Raw genomic sequence first — 19,245 nt, forward strand, 5'->3', positions numbered from 1 at the left:
GTCCCTGGATCTCTGCAGCTCTTTGAGGGGGGTTAAAAAGCTTGGGATATGGTTTTATAACCAAACCCTGCAACGTAGGCGGCTAAATGCAAATGCATGTTACACTTTTTAGTTTTTAAGTTGCGAAAAAGAGAGAAACATCAGGGGGCTTAAGAACTTTAGAAAGGATTAGTTAAAGCAACCTTTAACCCAGAAATGTCATTTTGAACATTGAGACATTGTAGAAGTTGAGTAATTATCTTTTTTTTCAGCATATTTAGGTCATGTTATCATAATTTCAGGATTGCCTCTGGGATTGTAAAACAGGCCCAAAAGAGACAGAACATTTTGAGGAAATTGAAACCAATATCTTCCCACTTTGCAGAGCTTTGGAGAGAAATGTGCTGACATCAGTGCTCAGCTGCAATATGGCAAACTAAGTGCCCTGCAGGAGATAGTGAGAGGAGCTGAAAAGCTGTGTCCCTGTCCCCTATCCTCTGTTTCAGAGCTGCTGCAGTTACAGAGCTCTAAACAGTCCTCACAACCAGAAACACGTGGGTCTGCAGTCATCGTGGTACCAAAAGCAGAACCAGCTGACCACTGCACAGCTTTTGTTCTCAAGCTGCTAAAAAAAAAAAGCCCAGCTGCTATTTAAGACTTTATTATGGCACACATTTTATGCTTTATCCATTTGCTTTTTTCATCTGTTTAGTATTTCACCCTAATACAGGAGAAATGGTGCCTTGTTTTATCAGCTTTACTGTGAAGTGCTTCAGTTTTGGTCCAGTCAAGACAGGAACCAAAAGAAAGTTTAAAGCATCAACAGAGAAACAGACCAGAGGTTTAATTTAACCATTTCATACTCACTGATTCAGCTCCACATCCAGAATGAATGTTTTTCCAAAAGCGTCAACTTGAAAAGTTGCTTGGGTAACGTGCTCCATCTGAGGATGTAGAAAGGACATTTTATTTACCGTTTGCATGCAGCCTCAGTCACATTCACGCTTCGCTTCATTAACATTCACATGGATCAGCCGTCCACCAACATTGATGGATGGCTTCTTGCTTTCTTTTTTTTTTTTCTTTTTTTTTGCAGCACAAATCAGCAGGAAGAAATCTGCTTTCATGAAATCATCAAGGTTCATTTTCTTTGCCTGGAGCTGATTGTTTGCAGAATAGCCATTTATCGCAAAAACATAGCCAACGCTCGTAGACCCGTTTCCCAGCGGAGGTGTAAAACCTGACAAGCTTGACAGATTTTATTTCTCAGAAATATTTAAACTCGTGCAGTCAGCTGTTTGAGTTGCAGTGTCTATGTACGGAAACAGAAATAAACGGTTTCCTCTCTGATTGATTTGCTGGGTTTGATTTTTTCCAGGTTTTGCAGGTCACATATGGTGCCGGCTTTATTGCACACCCATTGGGTCAATGACTACTACTAAATATAATTCCTATAGGTGCAGAACACCTTCCCCCTTCAGTTTGGCCCACAGGCTTCCTCTATTATCGAACGGCGAGGTAACAAGCAGAGGGGGAGTTTTTTGGGGGGGTTTTTTCTTCAAGAAATGCCCCTGTGGTCACCCGGGAATGACCCGGACCCCCGTCATGTCCACAGGGACCACAGACTCTATTGTTTGGTGGAGCGTGCCAGTGCCTAGTCAATGCATTCAGGAGCACATAAAGAAGTCTGAGGGATTTCTACTCAAGTATGTACAGCTATTAATGCAAAACCTCTTCACTGTGGCAGAGTGGATTTGGATTAGAAGGAGATACCAGGAACCGTGCTTAGAGGAAGCATTCTAGACAGAGCACAGGCAATCATTAAAAAACCAGCTCTGACTCGGCTTACATCGATTCCTGGCTTCAGCCGACCTGACTTTCCCCTCCTGACTGTCTGACTGTAAGAGCCATCGATGCCTGAAGGAGGGAGGCTGTCAGAACGACATGCTAAAAGCACACAGAACGATTCCACTCTACACAAAACGCAACATGATCACTGTGCTGAACCTCCCCCACCTACTTCTTATTTAGCCATGTTTGTGTCTGAAAATAGGCTACAGGACGCTAAAAATAACTTGCCACGTGTCACGCGTTTTAAGAGCAGCTTGACGGAGTTGTTTTTAGGCCCATTCATCTAAAAACGGTCAACAAACTGATCAAACTTTGGGGAAGTGACATCACAGCTGTCAGCTCTCTGGAGAGAAGACGGTGCAGCGAAAGATTCACTTCAAAGATATTTTAGAGTCCCCTCGTCAGCTTTAATTGTATTTTCTAAACAGTTCTTTCTAAACTCTGAGGTAGAGTTACGCGAGAGGAATGTGCTTTAGTTAATACCGCTATGAGCTTTGAAAATTGGAGGATTATCTTAATGAATCAATTAATGATGCAGGGGAAAAAAAGGTGACAACCTACTTGATGTATTGGAAAATCTGAAGGCAAAGTAGCAGAGAAATCATATCTGTTGCTCTTCAGATATTTGTCTTAATATGTAAATATGAAAATGATTTCTTATGACAAATGATCCGGCTGTCTATGTGTAGGAGCTGTGGCGTATAAACTCCTCCTTCTCTGCTGCCAGCTACAGTCTAAATCCATCAAAACACAGTTGACACACTAAAATCAAATAAACAATGAAATATGTGGCAGAATTTTATAAGCATGATAATAAAATAGGCGTGATATAATAGACAGTCGCTGATAACGTCTGGATGAAGTAATGTTTAACCTTACAATGTCTGGCTAAATGCAAAAATGTAAATAAGAAAAAGAAAAAGGAAAAAGAAAATTCATGCATTTATTTGTTTTTAGACAATTTATTCTTCATCAGTATAAGCAATGAAATATAAGACTTTTTTGCTGATGTTTTGTCAACAAAAAAAAGGTGATGGGGCATTTTAACATTTAGAAACAGAGTTTTTGGAGCCCCCTGGTGGATAAACATTGCCTTTTCTGTTTTTGAAATAAAATAAAATAAAAACATATTGAATTGTTTCGGTGTAATTTCAAGCAAGTAGGGGGGTTTTACACATAGTCACATAAAAAAACTTATTCTGGCTCTTCTTTGTGTATGAAGTCTACAAATGGCTCTGACTGGGTGAGACAGCTGCTGGCAAATCTGAAAATAATTTATCAGCGATTTAACAATACATAAATTGATTTTCACCACTAAAGCTTTACTAATAACATTATTTAATCTGTTGAAGTGATAAAGAAACTTCACAAACTAAGGTGAATATTTTAAAGCAACAGTTCCTCATTTTTATATATATAAAAGCATCGCCTCAATAAATATTAAAGTTTCAAAATTATACTGACATTTTAATATAGCAAAACAAAACAGACTAGACTATGAAAATAATCTATTGTTTGGTTAAAGGATGATGATGCAGTCAGATTTACTTTTTGGTTTTTTTTTAAGTTAACATCTCCAAGTTTCCCAGAAGTTGAAATTTCTAGTGAGGTTTCTCACCAACCCTGATCTTTAAATCCAAAATGGCTGCTGCATTCTTAGAACATCTTGATATTTGCCAGAATATATTTTTTATTTTTACTTTCGCTTGGTTGGATCTCATTAAAGTTTTTGCACACATGCAACCTCTGTTAGTGAATATGTTCCTTTGGTATTTAAGTACAAAAAACGTAAAGGAATGCATCATTATTAGCCTGTACTGTACACCGCTGTTAGCTTGTCGCTAAGCAGAGCTAAAAGTGTAAAACACTGGTTCTTCTCCTTACAACTGGATCATGGTGAAGTTGGGTTTAGAGTGATTTGGTGTCGTAGCATAACACTGATAAATATGTAAATGTACATTTAACTATGTCTACTGTTCTCAGACATTTGACGGCACAAAAAGCAACAAACACAACAGAAAATGAAATTCTGATTGTAAAAGTGAGAGTTTGTCAAACATCATCGACCTTAGCATCTAATATGGCTGCTGTGCAAATAAGATGTAATAAAAGTAGCCAGGATAAATTATTTATCATCAATTCACTTATTAATAATGTCAGTAATTCGAAGGTACATTTAGTCTTTGGTAAAAGGTGAACATTTAAACATGTTCCATTAGTGAAATGAGGGGAATACATAGTTATCTTGCATTGCTAATAGTTGTTAGCGACACAATTATTAACAAGGTTTTTTTTAACTTGCAACCCAAACAGGAAAAAAATTGGGTGTGACATTGTTCAGAAATCCACCTTTGATTCCAATACAGATGCTCTATTCAGAATAGAAGTGGATCAAGAGCAACGTGTAATTTAAGATGAGACTTGATGTTCCACAGGATCTCCTTCACATTTAGATCCATACAACACACATTTTCCACAAGCATACTTGGGAAAATAGGAAGAAGTATGACAGCAGGTTGAAAAATTTTCTGTCACAGTTTGAGAACCTTGGCTCTACGGCTTTCTGTAAGTAGGGCAGTTTGATTTTTTTTTTTTTTAAGTTATGAAGGAAATAATGACCCATATAGCACATGCACACTGTATAATTAGTGCAGCTTGCTGTAGTGACTAAATGCCTCAGTGGTGTTTTGCTATTTATTATTAAATAACTGTTATTCCACCCCCAGACGACAAGCAGAGGAGGAGATGAGTGTGCAAGATATAAACAAACTGTCCTGCAGGCATCTTTCCAGACAGACACTCCTCTATCCATCCTTGACAACAAGAAAACAACACACGGCGTGTACCTGCGCGGAGTCGGGGCTGGCCTTCACCCTGGTGCTCAGCTCATCGTGGGTAATCTGGCTGTGGTTTTGGCGGCTGTACACAAGCCGAAGAGGCACCGTGTTCTCCTTCCCCACGAACCTGCCCGCATCGCGAAGAGCTTCCAGGCTCGACAAGGCGTCTCCTGCACAGAGAGTAAACACCGACTTCATTACCAGCCTGTGCACAAATCAGCGGCGATAAATGAAATGTCGATGGGTTTTATTTCCTCTGATAACCATCAATCTGGTGTGGGGCATTGTTTTAGGTGATAAATCACCAGAATATTGTTTTTAAAAGGCATATCAATGGGGAGGTGGGGGGGTTATATATTTATACACGCAGGAATAATGTTTTTAAAAAAACAGTCTCGGTTACCATTGGAGGCATCAAGGCTGCTCTGGTGACCGACGTGCATCAATCCACAGACGCACAAAAGGGAAATCCACCATGGCATCCTCAGCATCATCACCTTCCTCTCGCTGGTAGGGAATTAAAAACAATGCGGTATTCCAAAACAGGAGCCTCTCGCAGCTCTGCCTTCGCTAGGGGAGGCTGCTGCAGCCGGAGCGGATCGTCTGGTCGGAGCAGTCCCGCTTGTGGTGGGCCATCGGTGGGGTCGCTTACGAGTCTGAACGCAGAGCGCGTCTGAGCGCACCGAGACCCCCGCGGATCGACGGCGGCACGGAGCGAAGGGAGAGAAAGAGAGAGAAAGAGAGAGAGGGAAAGGGAGGAGTGGGGACACCTCCTTAAAAACATCAACGTCCAGCGGCTCACTGCAGAAACGCCTAATGCATAAATATGAGCGGAGGAAGTAGGAGATGGAGACAAACTACGGGCCCCGGGCTTCCGGAGACGGAGCTGATAGGAAAGATCTTCCGCGGTGAATTAATGCAGGAGAGCCATTCCTGCACAATCCCGCCTGCTATTATCGTGACTCACTCCATCATCTGCCAGGGCTTCAGCTCGCCAAGTCCCCACCCCCACTCAGAGAAAATTGAGAAAATGACAGATAATGTGATGAGCATTATTATAACCGTGAGGCTTTAACAGAATAATTGATTTCACCAATAAAGAAGAGCGACTGGGTGTGGCCTGTCTGTACAACAACAACAACAAAAAATACTTATTTCACCACTAAAATAGCTTTGCTTTTGTATTTCAAATTATGTGATTCGATTTTTTTTTCAAATGTGAAATGATCTTGACATCAGAGCAGGGAGTACATGCCAGGGGCCTCCAATAAAATCTTCCTGATGAGAGCAATTTTACTCCAGCATGTCAGGCTCCTCCCCCCCGACGCCCCCCGGGAACACATTTACTTCAGGGACAAGAGCTCCGCACAGTCCGGCACAGATGTTACCTCCTGTTTACCAGAGAAACACCAAATCCCAGCATCTCAACTGCTAGATACAATGTACCTTGTATTCTCTATGGAGGGAGAAGAGTGCCAAATTGCAATAAATAACGCAAATAACTCAAACAACGTGTAATTGTTTTGTCTAATTTAATGTCAATTTGTTTTTCTTCTGTTGTTGTAGGCCATGATTTCACTAATTTTGGTTATGATGCATTGATTTGTCTGGTTGTGTGCTTTGCCATTATTTCCTTCAGTTTTTGCTTTAACAGTTTCTATTTTTCAAATTGTTTAGTGGTTGTTCTTTGACGTAATCTCTACGACGTTTCATCTTCTGTTATGTCTGATTTTTTTTTAATTTTGGTTGCTTATGATCCCGTATTGTCAACTTAATTGTCTTACTTGGCTTCCTTATTGGTAGATAATGAGAGTGAGTTCAATATCAGTCATTTGTTCCCAGATATCCAGAATGGAAACTGTATAGTGGCACATTTGGTAGGAACAGGAAGGTCTTGGGTTCACATCCCAGCCTGAGCCTTTCTACATCAGCACTTTTACATTCTTCCCAGTCATGTGTGGGTCGTCTCCAGGTGCTCTGATTTTCTCCCACAGTCCAAAATATCACTGTTAGGTTACTTGGTTTCTCTAAATCGTCTCTAGGTGTGAATGTGCGCGTGGATGATCAGTTTTTCTGTCTCTGTGGTGGACTTCAAGGACAAATGTATAGACATGGATGTCCAGAATGTTACAAAAAGCTCAGGGGGAAAAACTAGAAATTTCTCTCTAGGAAGGTTTTGAATTTGAATTGAGAACTGTAGGATAACTGTTTGAGTAACTTTTCCAGATGCCCCTTCATAAATAAGCAAACATAACATGTTTTTGTTCACACCAGTCACTGAAAGCATCTTCACACTGCAAGACCTATTCACTCATTTGAACTCAGACATACATGCACCAATACGCAGATTGGGATTTAACCAGGGCTTTGGTTCATTGTCCAGTGGTTCATTCATACATGATGAGAGAAGCTGGAATCAAACTCAGCACATTTAGCCACTGATCCATAGCCAGCTAAACTTAAAGGTTGTTTTCAGGAATTTCCTGCAGAATATATATATATATAAATTACTGAGTTAGATAAATGTATAAATGTGTATTAGTCATTAGAAATGACTAATATACTGAGTGAATTTAAAAGCATACCTCAGTTGTTGGCACTCTCGCCCGTTCTGCTGTCAAAAAAGCAGGAAAATCAAAAAGATGTACCACATTTTAAAGATTAGAATAAAATATTTCAATGGTTTTAATGGTATTTCTATTACTTTGAACAACTGTCTCACCTATTGATTTCTTCTTGAAGAAGAGGAACCCAGTGACTGAAAACAACAGACCCAGCAGCAGCCCAGCTGAACCAACAACCAGCATGTTCTTTCCTGAATCCAGTTCTGGCAAATATTTGATCAACAACAATTTATTATAAACACAATGTTAGATCTAAATACAATTCATATAAAGTTCTCTTCCATATTTATGTCATAAGTCGCCAAGGCACTGATATTAAAACACTATCAGCACAAACGACATGTTAAACAAAATTAAATCAGTAAAAGTTTGGATGATCTGGAAAATTAGGTTAATTTTTAATCTTTTTCACTTATAGGACAAAACCTAACTATCTTTTGTATCCTTAGTATTAAGATATATTTACTCAACCTTTTTAGGTTGCTGCAAATTTCAAAGAGCAAGTTGTAAAACTTACGACAAAGCAAGTGTCAGCAGGTTGTCGTAATCATGACACAGAATAAAGAAAAACTACAACTACCCCAAGGTGCAAAATATATGATATACAAAACATGCAATAAAATAAAACTAAAAGGGTCTTATGTGCAGTTGATTAGCTAATTATTTACCTGCCTGAAGTTCTAACTTGACTTGAATTTAAATAAATAAAAACAATCCACACACATATAAACTTTTACAAAGTAATTTTTAGCGATTTTTAGTCGCTAAAACTCTGCATCTATTTTTAACCTGAAGATGGGTTGGCAAAAGTTAACCTTGCTTTATTCACAAACCAATTGTATGTCCAATAAACTGCATTATCTATACAACTAGCAGAGTGCTAAGCACTGGTGTGGAGCACATGTAGAAATGTTTACACAGATTACAACCTCTGGCTCCTGCATCTTATCACTGTGTTATTGTGCTCCCTTTTTTTAGCATTGGGACTAAGCTTAGCACCCCAATGCATGGCACATTGAGTGAACAGAGACAAACAATACAGAACAAGAGCCACTGTAAATGGGAAGTCAGAAAAACCCAGGAAGGCCAAGCAAATATCCACAGATGTATCTCACTCCACTAAACTGTCCACAATCACATGACAAACATAAATCTGCAATTCTTCTATTCTTTTAGCCCTTTCTGTAGTTTTACAGTTAAATTCCAGTAATTTCCCAAGACTGTAAATTGTCCTTTTAGTTAGATAGTATGTTTATACTGTTATTAGATAATATAAGTGGAAGTCGATGTAGTTCCTGAATGCATCGTGTAAATTTAAATATTTATCTCAGACATTCTCACCCCAGTCATAAAGCTTCGGTTCCTTGAGGCTTGCATGCTCCACCATGCAGGCGATCTTCTCTCCAGGTTTAGGTGTGAACTCCAGGTAGCTGTGGATCTGATAAAGCCAGTTCCCATTGGGCAGCTCCTCAGTGGATGTCACACCACCTTCTTTCCGTCTTTCAGCCACGTTACTCTGATTTTCTTTGGATAGAAGTCGTACGCGCTGCAGACGAGCTTCTGCTGATGTTGACTGTACTCTGCCTTCACTGACCTCAACCAAACGTAGGGCTCCACTAGAAAAAACAAAGACTAATAGTCACACTACTGCACCGTTATGCGCTTTTAAGTTTAACATACTTGAAGGCATATTAATGTTAGATAATATATTTTGAAAGATATTTGTCCAAAAGTATTTTCTATCTTGGGAAAATTACCTGCAGTCAGTAGCTTTTCATTTGCCAGCTGTGCACTTATTTTGCAGTGGTTTGTATGCCGCATCTCATGTGTTAGGAATCTTGGCATCTTGTTGAGCATATCTGCAAATTCTTCTGCTTTCTTAGTGAACGCCACCACTTTTCCCAAAGTGCTGTTATATTGACCGAGTAAGATCTTATTGAAGTACAGTTGTTCCACGAACACAACGTCACTGCTGCCAGGAGAGTTAAACTGACAATGCGCTAAATAATAACCATAAAAGCACCTAAAAATAAGAAAACATCCAAAGTTAATTTGTGATTAACTAGATGAGCATCTAGTATAAAGCTTGTGTTGATCTAAAGTCACGTACCTTCTGATGAAAACACCAGTAACAGCTCCAGGAAAACAAAGTTTGTAGCCTGCATGTTGTCAGCTGAATAACAGAGATCTGACTGACGGCTTACTGACAATGTTATGTTTTCACAAATATGAGGAAGTGCATATGCAGGTTTTGTAAGATCTGACAGAACTGGTACCTGTCCTAATCAAATCAGGATTTTGTCATCTCACCTACAGTTTAAACCAGAAGTCTACATAAAGGCACATTTTTTACACTGTCTGACCTGAAATCAGAACAAACCAGTTTTAGATCAGTTACCAAAATTCTTCTCTTTGCTAAATGTACAAAAAAGAAATTGTCATTTTATATAGTGTATGTAAACTTCTGGTTTCAGCTGTATTAGTCTTTTACCTGCACACTAGGTACTGCCTTTCAAAAAGTAGTTGCATAATAAATTATTTTGCGATAGTGTGCAGAAGAGGTGGTAGTTTATCATTGGCTTAGTCACTCATTAAAGAGTTAACATAAATTAACTCACATTGCTACATTTTTGAGTTTAGTTTCAAATCAAGTTATTTGCTCTTACAGATTTCTTTGGGGTTTGACTTTTTGTCACACAATATTTCATATCAAACACGTTTTTTCATCAGGTGAAGATAATCTGAGTAAAACCAAAAGTACTTGTTTTCAAATGACGATTGATGATCATCAAATCACGATGTTCAGCTTTACATATCAGAATTAAACACATCAAGTCCCAATCTGAAGAAATTGACTCCTGCCTGGTTCTTTTTGCTGAGAATATACTAATTAGAAAATCCATTTTTCAGAAATTTTATGTCTTTCTTTTAAAATCTTAAAACTAAATATATCATCAGGTGTCGGCATGCATGTCAAAATTTTGTATCCCCTCTTTCTGGAATAAAATGGCTTAAATATTTCAGAACAAAACATGGATGGTTTTATCATTTCATGTTTTAGATCTATAATGAGCAACAAAAGTCAGACACAGTTCCTTTAAAATACTTTAAAATTTATGTTTATTTATGAGCAAGAAAATAAAAATCACAATAAAAATATACAATGTGCTCTAGATAATTTTGCTAGGACATCCGTCTCTGTTCCAGTGATGAAAAACCACTAAAATGTTTCCCAGAGTACAACAAACATGCAGTCTTTACCGTAGAAAAATACAATGGGTTCAAGAAAAACATAGTTTAAAGGTGACAAAATGTAGAGTGCAAAATATTTTGATCCAAATATTTTTTTTACTCCACTGTCCATATTAATCATGTTTAGCATCAGATAAATCAGTTCGCTTGTTGTCCCTTGACAATAAAAAACACTCCCACAGTGATCCCCATCACTCCCAGACCCAAACCCACTCCACAGTAAATGACTGGACCAAGACTTGGATCTGTGTTGTAAAATTCAACTTCTGTAAAAGAAAAATTGAAATATTATAGATCAGGTTTGCCATATTGAAATATTTACATTGTGTTTTCATCATATCGCATGAACGAAATAAAGCATTTACCCCAGATTCTTGTCTTTGGCGTCTCCAGGGCAGGATGCTCCACAGTGCAGGAGTAAATGTCCCCCTCACTCGGTGTGAAGGTCAAAGTTGAGAACTGGCGGAAGGTTTGATCGTTATTAGGAGAGTAGTCACCGACAGACTCTCCCCTCCTAACTGGGACGCCATTTTTAGTCCAGCTGACTTTGATGGAGGGTGGATAGAAATTATTCACAAAGCAGATGAGGCTGTTTTCTACACCAGGTTCTACCTCCCTAGAGGGGAAGATCATGCTGTCTGGAGGGTCTGAAGAACGTCAAAAGATAAGAAAAGTTTCATCAGCATTTTATCAGCTATGGCAAAAGAGAAAACGACTGTTGAGATTCATTTACCTTTTTCTTCAGACACGGGCTTCATTTCAGTAATAACAGATTCTGCTAAGATTTGACACATTTTTTGGTTATTTACATCTTTAAGGATATTCAATCCACCCAAAATCTGTTGCGGATCAGTATCGATAAAGGTTGACACAGTGAACACAATCTCCTTCTTTTGGATATTAATGTATAAAATTTCTTCACCATCAAACTCAGACTGCATGTCAATGGTGCCATTCACAAAGCAGCCCACAAAATAGGTTATTTCATGGGGAACTGAAAAACAAAACAGTGGAATTAAACACTTGTTCATTTGTTCGTTATGCAGTTAAAAATATTTACATTTCCTAATTTTGGTTCAGTTTATTTCCCTTGTTTAAATAAAGCTGGTGCATTTCTAACCAAGTCTTGTACTTTTAATAACATTTAAAGCAAACATTTATCCTTTAGTCAAACAAAAACACTAAATGGTTCTTACTTTGAGAGAAGACAAAATAGGAGTTGAGAATGTGTTCTGAACATTTGAATTTATTTCTCTTAGAATATTTTTTAGCTTTTCTCTTGTGATTATCTGCATTTTACTGCTTCTAGAATACAAACTATGACAGTATTATCCCATTTGGCTGACATAACAAGACGGAAATTATAGAGAAAACAGCTGGAAAAGAGTTAAGATGTCAGTTAATCTGTAAAATTGTTTTAAATAAAATAATAATGTAGTAACAAAACTAATCCTCAGTCATGTTATATATGAACTAAATATGTCGATCATAATTGCATCTCTGTCTGTAAGTATTCCTCTGCCAGGTAGAACTATATTTCAGCAGCCTGGCCATTGCTTTCATATTCTCGATTCTCATTTCTTTTCACTACTACATCTGGATTTCTCCCATTGCAGTGGATTTCTCTGGTAAATTTAATATAGCCAATGTTTTTGAATTGTAGTCTGACTGCAATTTTAGCAATGGCAGAGGAGGAAGTGAAGGAAACCGTGCACATTTAGCCTGCCAGATGGACTTTCACTGGAGGTAACTGATATTTACTGGCTACAATGCTAAAGCTTGCAAATAGCAGTGGGGAGATAGCTACAAAAAATAGAAAATATGGCTTAGTAGTAATTGATTTCGTCCAACTCGGCAATAATCTTACAGTCACTAAATATATACCTGGACCAACAAATACAAAGTCACAGTATTAATAGGAAACAGTATTGATAAATGTCCAATTGACACTTTGGGGTGGTATTTTAAAAACATTCTTTAATTTTCAGTTCAGTTTAATAGAACATTAGATTTATTATCAAAATGTGAAATAAATAACACTAATTTACAAATTAAAACCGTACAAAGTTTCCAAAATACATTTCATAGCCACAGACTAACATTCATCTTGTGAGGTTTCCAACTTCCCTTGTGGCTGTACAAAAACAGAAGTTCACCCAGGAGCTGATGTTCACCCAAAAAGAGAATTGAAAAACCAATATTTTATTAAATAGAAAACTGAAGTGGTTTTTAACCCATTCAGACATAAACGTGAGATCAAACCCAAGACCATTTTGTCAAAACTCCAATAAAATTAAGTCTAAACAGATGCATAATGTAAAATTGTAGATTTTGCAGGCTTTTTTTTTATAATCTTCGCATTAAAACAATATTTAAAGTTTTTTTAGGGAATTAAATCAGTTTGTAAACCATGCATTTTATCTGAATGAGTTACAAATAATGGTCCTAGTTCATGGCTCAAAAAAAAAAAAGTTTTCCTCTTTTATTTTTGGCTTTATCTAATCTGAAAAACCAAGAAACTCCACATCCATGTTATCGCTCGACTTGAAAATCTCCCAAAGCTTCAGTAGCGAGTTCTCAGGTTCTGCAGGCTGGCCACTTGGATCCACTTTCCGCCTCTTGTGTTTATAAGCTTTGATCTTCCTCTGAATTTTTTGCACCGTACAGAAGATTGGCAAATTAGGGTTTTCTTCCTCCTTTTCAGAAAGACTGTTTTCAGTTTTTGAGAATGTTTTTGCCTCAGACAGAGCGGCGTCCTTGTTCGTTTCTTCGGCTCCGTGCGTCACAACACTGAAGTTGCTCGCCGATGCTTCACTCTGCAGGTTTGTACCTCGTAGGTAAGAAACTGAGCTGTTTGTGTCTTTGTGAGAGATTTTGTCTCTGGAGGGAAATGTGGTGAGAAATGCTCCGTCAGAGTGAGGATTTTCTGATTTCGGCGGAGGAATCATGATCTGCTCAGATTTCTGAGTTGAAGAGTTTTGCCTGATTGTCCGCTTGGATGCAAGGAACCTGTGCTTGGACTTGTCCGAGTAAGTGTAGCAGTTCTTTCGGCCTCCTTTTGTGCAGAAATGTTCCGAATTCGATTCTTCAGATGCATCAACGATCCAGTCCTCCTCTGCCTTAACGGTGTCCGAATGACTCGCGTCTCCTTGGAGATTTTGGCCTGCTTCTCCACATGGTCCAGGAGCCACCAGAACAGAAGAAACGCTGCACTTTCGTCTAGACGAAAACAGCAAATTTTGAAATTAACAGTGACATAAACAGAAGAAATAAGAAGTGATCTGATTCTTATTTGTGTGGCGATTCCACGGGAACAGAAATTACCTCATGTCTTTAGTTTTGATGGGAAGGAAATTAAAGTGCAAAGTCGAAACCTGCTGGTCCACAATCAAATATTCGTCACTCCTGGAGAAAGCCTTGTGACGTTCACTCTGCAGATGCTAAAATAAAAATAAAAACATTTTAAAAATAAATTTAAAAAAAATCATTCAGTTAAATTATTGATGATGATTACAGCCATTAAAACATCTAAGCCTGATTCTAGATAAACTGAACTAATAATTCACTGAGCAACGTAACATTGAATATTGACGTCATCGGCGGTCATTAGCAAGTTTCTATGGATACATCAACAACAACAAAGCCCCATCTATTATCTGGGACAAAGTTAGCACTTGTACTTATGCTTCAAAATAGAGCTGAAATGATTAATTAAATTAATCGATATTTATTATAATTGTGAACTAATTTAGTAATCAATTAATCATTAACTGACTCACAAAAAGGCCATTTGCTGAATGAACATATTCAGAGTAAGTAATTAAACCAAAAACGTATAAACATATTGCATTAAAGATTTTTTAAAACATGTATAAGCTTCTTCTACACAAAACTTCTCCACTGGCAAAGTTTTAGGTTCACCTGCTTCAAGTTCTGCAAAATAACAAAATCAAAAAAACAAACAAACATCCAATTATTAATTGGTTAATGAAAAACGAAATCATCAGATTAGCCCTGCAATGTATTGATACCAAGTCAAGCTGGAAGGTCTGAGCTTTTCACATGTTGATGTTAGATTTTTTTTTGCTACTAATGCATCCTGGAAATGATGCAGGAATGGCAATTGCCTGGATGTGATTGTTGTTTTTGTTCCACCGTTTCTTTTAAGACTCTCCATAAAGGCTGTTCCTGTATTTCACAACCTAACTGAACATATTTATTGTCAACATACCATCTTGAGTTGGTCATATTTGACCAGGCAGCACTCGCAGTAACCGCCTCGCTTCTTCTCTCGGTTCTTCTTTCGGCCTTGACCTTTCTCCTCAGCGCCTAAGGTTTTCACTCCTCTGTAAGAAGGTTAAATATAAGGAGATGTTGACGCCAAACTCTGCTGGAGATTCACATTAGGAGTGCATGACAAAAAAGAACAAAACACTCCGTGTGATCTGCAACATTAATAAGAATTAAAATGAAGACATCAGTTATCAATCAACATTTTCCATTTTGACCTTTGACACTGATATGTGTGAAGCATAAGCATTTACTGCAGCCAGACTTTACAAAACATTAAAGTATTATCCATTTTTCAGGCACATTATGTCATTTTATAACACAATCAAGTAATTATGTTACCTTCAGATCTTATAAAAAATGTATAATTTAATGCCTTGAGATCGGGACTCTCTTTAGGAAACTCCTGCTCTTTCTTAAGTTTCAAAAAGTCACAACATCATTCTTCTATTAACATTTAACAACATTTTTAACCAGCATTACACTGAGAAGTAGCTTAGCAAATGAGCAGTTCCACCAGGTGTTTGCTAATTACTGTGGGCTAGTCTGAAGGAGCTGAGTGGTGCAGTCACAGGGACGGGTGCTCTGTGAGCTTGGAAACTGTGGCTCCAAGGAGGAGCTGCACCTCAAAGGCTGCAGTAGTTCCCATCCCAGGCGTTTTACACAGCTGAACTGTTGCCATGGGATATGAAAGGATTTCTCAATCATGTATGAAACAAACAAACAGTCCAGGTATGTTTTTGATAAGGAATAACTTTATAACATGACATAAAACTCAAAAAAGTTGATCTTAAATATGAACACAAACTAAGGCGGCACATTATTAACAAGTTGGATCGAAACGGAGAAAACCTAAGTCTTGGCCTATTCTCAATGGTGTAATAAACATTTAACCTACTGCAGCATTTTCACTGCATATAGTCACTGGGAAAAAAAAGGTCATTACCATAAAAAATGGCCTCAAATCGCAAGATTCACTCCACTTCAAAAATAATCTTAAGGGACCATTCTCTTTAGCTGAGGTTTAACTCAGTTTTATGTTTTATGCAGATCAGGACAGCTCATACACTAAAAGTAATTTTGTGCTGAAGCACAGAGTAACATTACCTGTGTCCATGTTGTTTGAGTCCAGAAGGATTTTTCTCCTCGACACAGAAGGGACTGCAAGGAGCTGCTGTCTTCAGGCTGAACTCCGGCAGGTTTGGCATTGAGAGGTAGATTGGACGGTAGTGTCTGATTAAAGAGGACATACCGTTTATTTGTTGCCACTTTTTAAGAGCGCGAATGTGTTGCTATACTCCTTTTTTTACCTGCTTGAATCCTCAATCTTAATAAAAGGTTTGGTGATCCTTCCTGCTGCAAATTACATCACAACTCTTGAGAATTCAAGCACTGATGGGCATCTAATATTCATATATTAAAATTAAAGACGGTTAAAACTGGAGACGGCATTTACCTTTATATTTCTGAAAACCCAACTTAGTTGAAGATTCATTTTTCACCTATGAAATTAAAGAGCAAAGATAAACATTGTGAAGTACTTGAATTTATAACAATGAAAAAGGTAAATTATTTTAAAACGTACATGTGATTTCACCGGAGCAGCTGCTGAAACTGGGCTCCCAAAAATTTTCTTTTTCTTCTGAACGTAAGCCAAAACATCTACAGAGGACATAAAAATAATTCAAGATAAAGTAAAAATAACCATATATAATTAGACACTGTATTAATTAATCAACCAACCATCTAAGTAAAGGATCTTGACACCCCATTCTAGTGCATTTGACAGGATTCTGTCCATCTGCAGCCTCCCCTAAAAAAAAACAGACAAAAAAAAAACATGTCAGCACAGAAGAGAGAAGGGTGGATAAAACATCTAAATAAAAAAAGCTAAATATCTCTAACCAACCTGTCCTGTCACTACTCTTTCCACCAGAGACTTCCCTCTGCTCTTGATCAACTGCGAAACAAATGCATTTAATAACAAATCGTGTCCAAAATTATTAAACTTGTGCCAGGGATGATAAAACGCCAGTTCAGACTCACTGAATCCACTTGACCTTGAGACTTGGTTTTGTCCATACGGTTGGGAGGATAGTGAGGGTTTGAGTGGGGCTGTGGGGAACTCTGTCCAGAGTCGGGACTGGGGACAGGAGAGTCCTGTCTGAGGCAGTGCACATGCTTCGCTTCCCGCTTGTTGGAAACCAGATACTTGATTTCCTTACTGAAGAACTTCTCAACGATCTAAATTCACAAAACAGAGAAAGATACAATAAAACTTTTAGACATCTGTGAAAACAAGTTGGCTTGTTTTAATTGTTTTTTTTTTTTTACATAAAATAGGTTCCCTATACCACATGAAGTTGAGGGAAAAAGCTGCACTGTCAGTGCTTAGAAGTCAAAACTAGACACAAAGATCTACATTTGGTTAAACATCAAAAATTAAATGTGAATATTGTAAATCATTGTATAATTACCCAGCAATCAACACTTGAGAAGTCCAGCAGGATTTTATTCAGGATGTCCGATATATTAATTTATTGCATACAGTATGGAGCTGTCCAATTGTACTACTTTCTACAATTAAGGCTGTAAAGTAGCTTAGTTATTAAAGCAAGTTTTATTTTTAGAGCAAGATTTTTATGAATGTCTGAGGATATAAATTGTAAGTTTATAGGCAATAAAGGGAGGGGGGGAGAGTATGAATATTTACAAACTTAATGGCTTTTACAGTCACAGCAAAAAGAAACACCTGAAAAATATTCTAAAATTGTTAAATACAATATTTCTTTATATGTATTAGAACCAAAAAGCAACAAGAACCTGATTCCAATAGCAGTAAAAAGGCGATTCGACAAAGTCTGGTTTAGTTTTCTGTGCAGCAGATTGACCAAGTCACAGGCTCTACAACTTCATCCAAGATGGCAGACCTAGCTCATTGTATAATTTATAATCTACTAAATTACCATAGCAGCATAACCTTGATATCCGAAGCAGTGAGTGTTTATAAATGAGAATTAAAATCTAAAGAAATGAATATTTAAGGTTTTAAAAAAATCAAAAAAAAAAAAAACATAATCTCTGCAAAATTCAGTACATTGTTGCTGTGGACAGAGAGAAATTTGGTGATCAAGACCAACAGGATTTACATAGACAAATTTGGCTTAAAAAACTACCAGATCTTTGCAATATATAAAAAAAATAAATGAGAATGAGAGGCCTTTATTACCCCGCCCAGTTGTTTGATGTCGCTCTCCAAGGTCTCTGCTGTTCTGTTGGATTGTAGATCCAGGTAAAACACTTTTCCAGCAAAAGGTTTGACTTGTGATGAAGATGACACATTGGATGTTTGCTTCGCCTTGCTCACTGATGTCTTCTCACCAGCATTTACACTTTTTCCTGAAACATTGAAGTTAAAACTGTTAAAAGGTTCAGAGGTGGTGACAGTTTCCACAAACAGAACATTCACCTTTCCTTAAGAAAAACATTTAAAGCACAGAGATATATTTACAGCTGCTATTTTGTCAACTCAAGCTCAAAAAAAGTTTGCTCTTAAACTCCTACATTTTTAATTATGTGAATGCGGATTTTTATTCCCGTTTAAACTCCCTAAAAGTAACCACTTAATGATCTAAAGAGTGCATTTTGTGTAAATTATCAATTGGATATAAAGTGTATAAAATATGACATATATTACAAAGTCTAGAAATAGCGACATCTGTACCTTGTAAGTTGGATCCAGGATTCCGACGATGATGATTTTGACTGTGTTTTGGTTTCATATTTTTCTCACTGACTGAGAACGCCACATAAACCTTCTCCTTTTACGCCATAAAGTCCTCGTCAGCTCACTGTTCACAAACAAACGAAAAGTTATTCAGACAAAGAACCAGAAAAATAAATAAAAATAGTCACAGATGTAGCTTCGCCACAGTGAAAACGGCGTGCTTACCATTTAAATCACATTAAGATGAGTTAATCGAAAACTATGTCCAAACTCGTTGGATGGTGTACAGGAAGTTTACAATGTCTACTATGTCACATTTTATCAAGCCTAAAAGTTGAACTTACTTGACTTTCAGTTTTTTGTTAAATGAAGAATGTCTGCGTAATAGTCGTATTAAAGCATCAAAACATTCAGTTTTAAACTTTGTCTCAGCGTTTCTTCTAACGGTCAGTTCCCGCTTTTTAAATCCAGTATGTCGAGTTCAGGTTGCCAGGTCTGGCTTTTCCGGTCTCAAAATGTGTAAATATTCTAACCCGTTACAACAGCACGGCGAAAAGAAAACGCTCAAATTTCATTAGCTAGCATTCTTAATGCCTTGAATAAGTCTTGAATAAGTTGTTTACCGGAGCATTTGACTGTCTTCCTCATTCAAAATTTAATTTCTTGCGGTATCCGCAAACAGAAA

At 37.5% G+C, this 19,245-nt stretch overlaps 3 protein-coding genes and 1 pseudogene across 6 annotated transcripts in view; all 4 read right to left on the bottom strand.

Annotated features, from left to right (window-relative positions):
- Positions 1 to 7,139, bottom strand: part of adam22 (ADAM metallopeptidase domain 22) — a 66,648-nt gene extending 59,509 nt beyond the window's left edge. Inside the window, exons 1-3 of the mRNA XM_014984480.2 lie at positions 5,071 to 7,139; positions 4,677 to 4,837; positions 847 to 923 (exon numbers count right to left, since the gene is read on the bottom strand). Of these exons, the coding sequence (XP_014839966.2) occupies positions 847 to 923; positions 4,677 to 4,837; positions 5,071 to 5,161 (329 nt within the window). The 5' untranslated portion in view covers positions 5,162 to 7,139. The remainder of the gene's footprint in view (positions 1 to 846; positions 924 to 4,676; positions 4,838 to 5,070) is intronic.
- Positions 7,140 to 8,618: 1,479 nt separating this feature from the next.
- Positions 8,619 to 9,456, bottom strand: LOC106916256 (H-2 class II histocompatibility antigen, I-E beta chain-like; annotated as a pseudogene). Its single transcript, XR_015765631.1, has 3 exons — positions 9,425 to 9,456; positions 9,049 to 9,314; positions 8,619 to 8,907 (listed from the first exon to the last, which is right to left on the bottom strand). The product of XR_015765631.1 is annotated as an H-2 class II histocompatibility antigen, I-E beta chain-like (transcript).
- A 1,187-nt stretch (positions 9,457 to 10,643) lies between these two features.
- On the bottom strand, positions 10,644 to 12,815 carry LOC106916257 (H-2 class II histocompatibility antigen, A-U alpha chain-like). Its single transcript, XM_088014004.1, has 5 exons — positions 12,806 to 12,815; positions 11,740 to 11,775; positions 11,277 to 11,537; positions 10,909 to 11,190; positions 10,644 to 10,809 (listed from the first exon to the last, which is right to left on the bottom strand). Exons 1-5 carry the CDS (start codon positions 12,813 to 12,815, stop codon positions 10,682 to 10,684), a joined length of 717 nt encoding a protein of 238 aa, XP_087870130.1. The 3' UTR covers positions 10,644 to 10,681.
- Positions 12,501 to 19,065, bottom strand: dbf4 (DBF4-CDC7 kinase regulatory subunit). Of its 3 annotated transcripts, none has more exons than XM_014984488.2 (13): positions 18,905 to 19,065; positions 18,558 to 18,684; positions 18,063 to 18,232; positions 16,880 to 17,077; positions 16,743 to 16,793; positions 16,577 to 16,646; positions 16,419 to 16,495; positions 16,290 to 16,335; positions 16,144 to 16,189; positions 15,941 to 16,066; positions 14,775 to 14,889; positions 13,868 to 13,983; positions 12,501 to 13,762 (listed from the first exon to the last, which is right to left on the bottom strand). In XM_014984488.2, exons 2-13 carry the CDS (start codon positions 18,613 to 18,615, stop codon positions 13,042 to 13,044), a joined length of 1,794 nt encoding a protein of 597 aa, XP_014839974.2. In that variant the 5' UTR covers positions 18,616 to 18,684; positions 18,905 to 19,065; the 3' UTR covers positions 12,501 to 13,041. The 3 variants fall into 3 exon arrangements, with proteins under 3 accessions (XP_014839974.2, XP_014839976.2, XP_014839973.2); XM_014984490.2 differs by having other exon boundaries at positions 16,144 to 16,186; positions 18,786 to 19,065; XM_014984487.2 differs by having other exon boundaries at positions 18,786 to 19,065.
- Between the last annotated feature and the right edge of the window lie 180 nt (positions 19,066 to 19,245).

The sequence above is a fragment of the Poecilia mexicana genome, unplaced genomic scaffold, assembly GCF_051168715.1.
Source record: "Poecilia mexicana isolate PSO_F unplaced genomic scaffold, ASM5116871v1 scaffold_16, whole genome shotgun sequence".
In the NCBI taxonomy this organism is placed as follows: Eukaryota; Metazoa; Chordata; class Actinopteri; order Cyprinodontiformes; family Poeciliidae; genus Poecilia; species Poecilia mexicana.

Coding starts and splice junctions, on each gene's coding strand:
- LOC106916257 (XM_088014004.1), bottom strand. Junction 11,538..11,739: donor CTATTTTGTCTTCTCTCAAA/GTAAGAACCATT, acceptor TTTGTTTTTCAG/TTCCCCATGAAATAACCTAT. Junction 10,810..10,908: donor GCCAAAGACAAGAATCTGGG/GTAAATGCTTTA, acceptor TTTCTTTTACAG/AAGTTGAATTTTACAACACA.
- dbf4 (XM_014984488.2), bottom strand. CDS start 18,615: ATGAAACCAAAACACAGTCAAAATCATCATCGTCGGAATCCTGGATCC. Junction 16,647..16,742: donor AAAGAGTAGTGACAGGACAG/GTTGGTTAGAGA, acceptor GTTTTTTTTTAG/GGGAGGCTGCAGATGGACAG. Junction 13,763..13,867: donor ATCAAAACTAAAGACATGAG/GTAATTTCTGTT, acceptor GTTTTCGTCTAG/ACGAAAGTGCAGCGTTTCTT.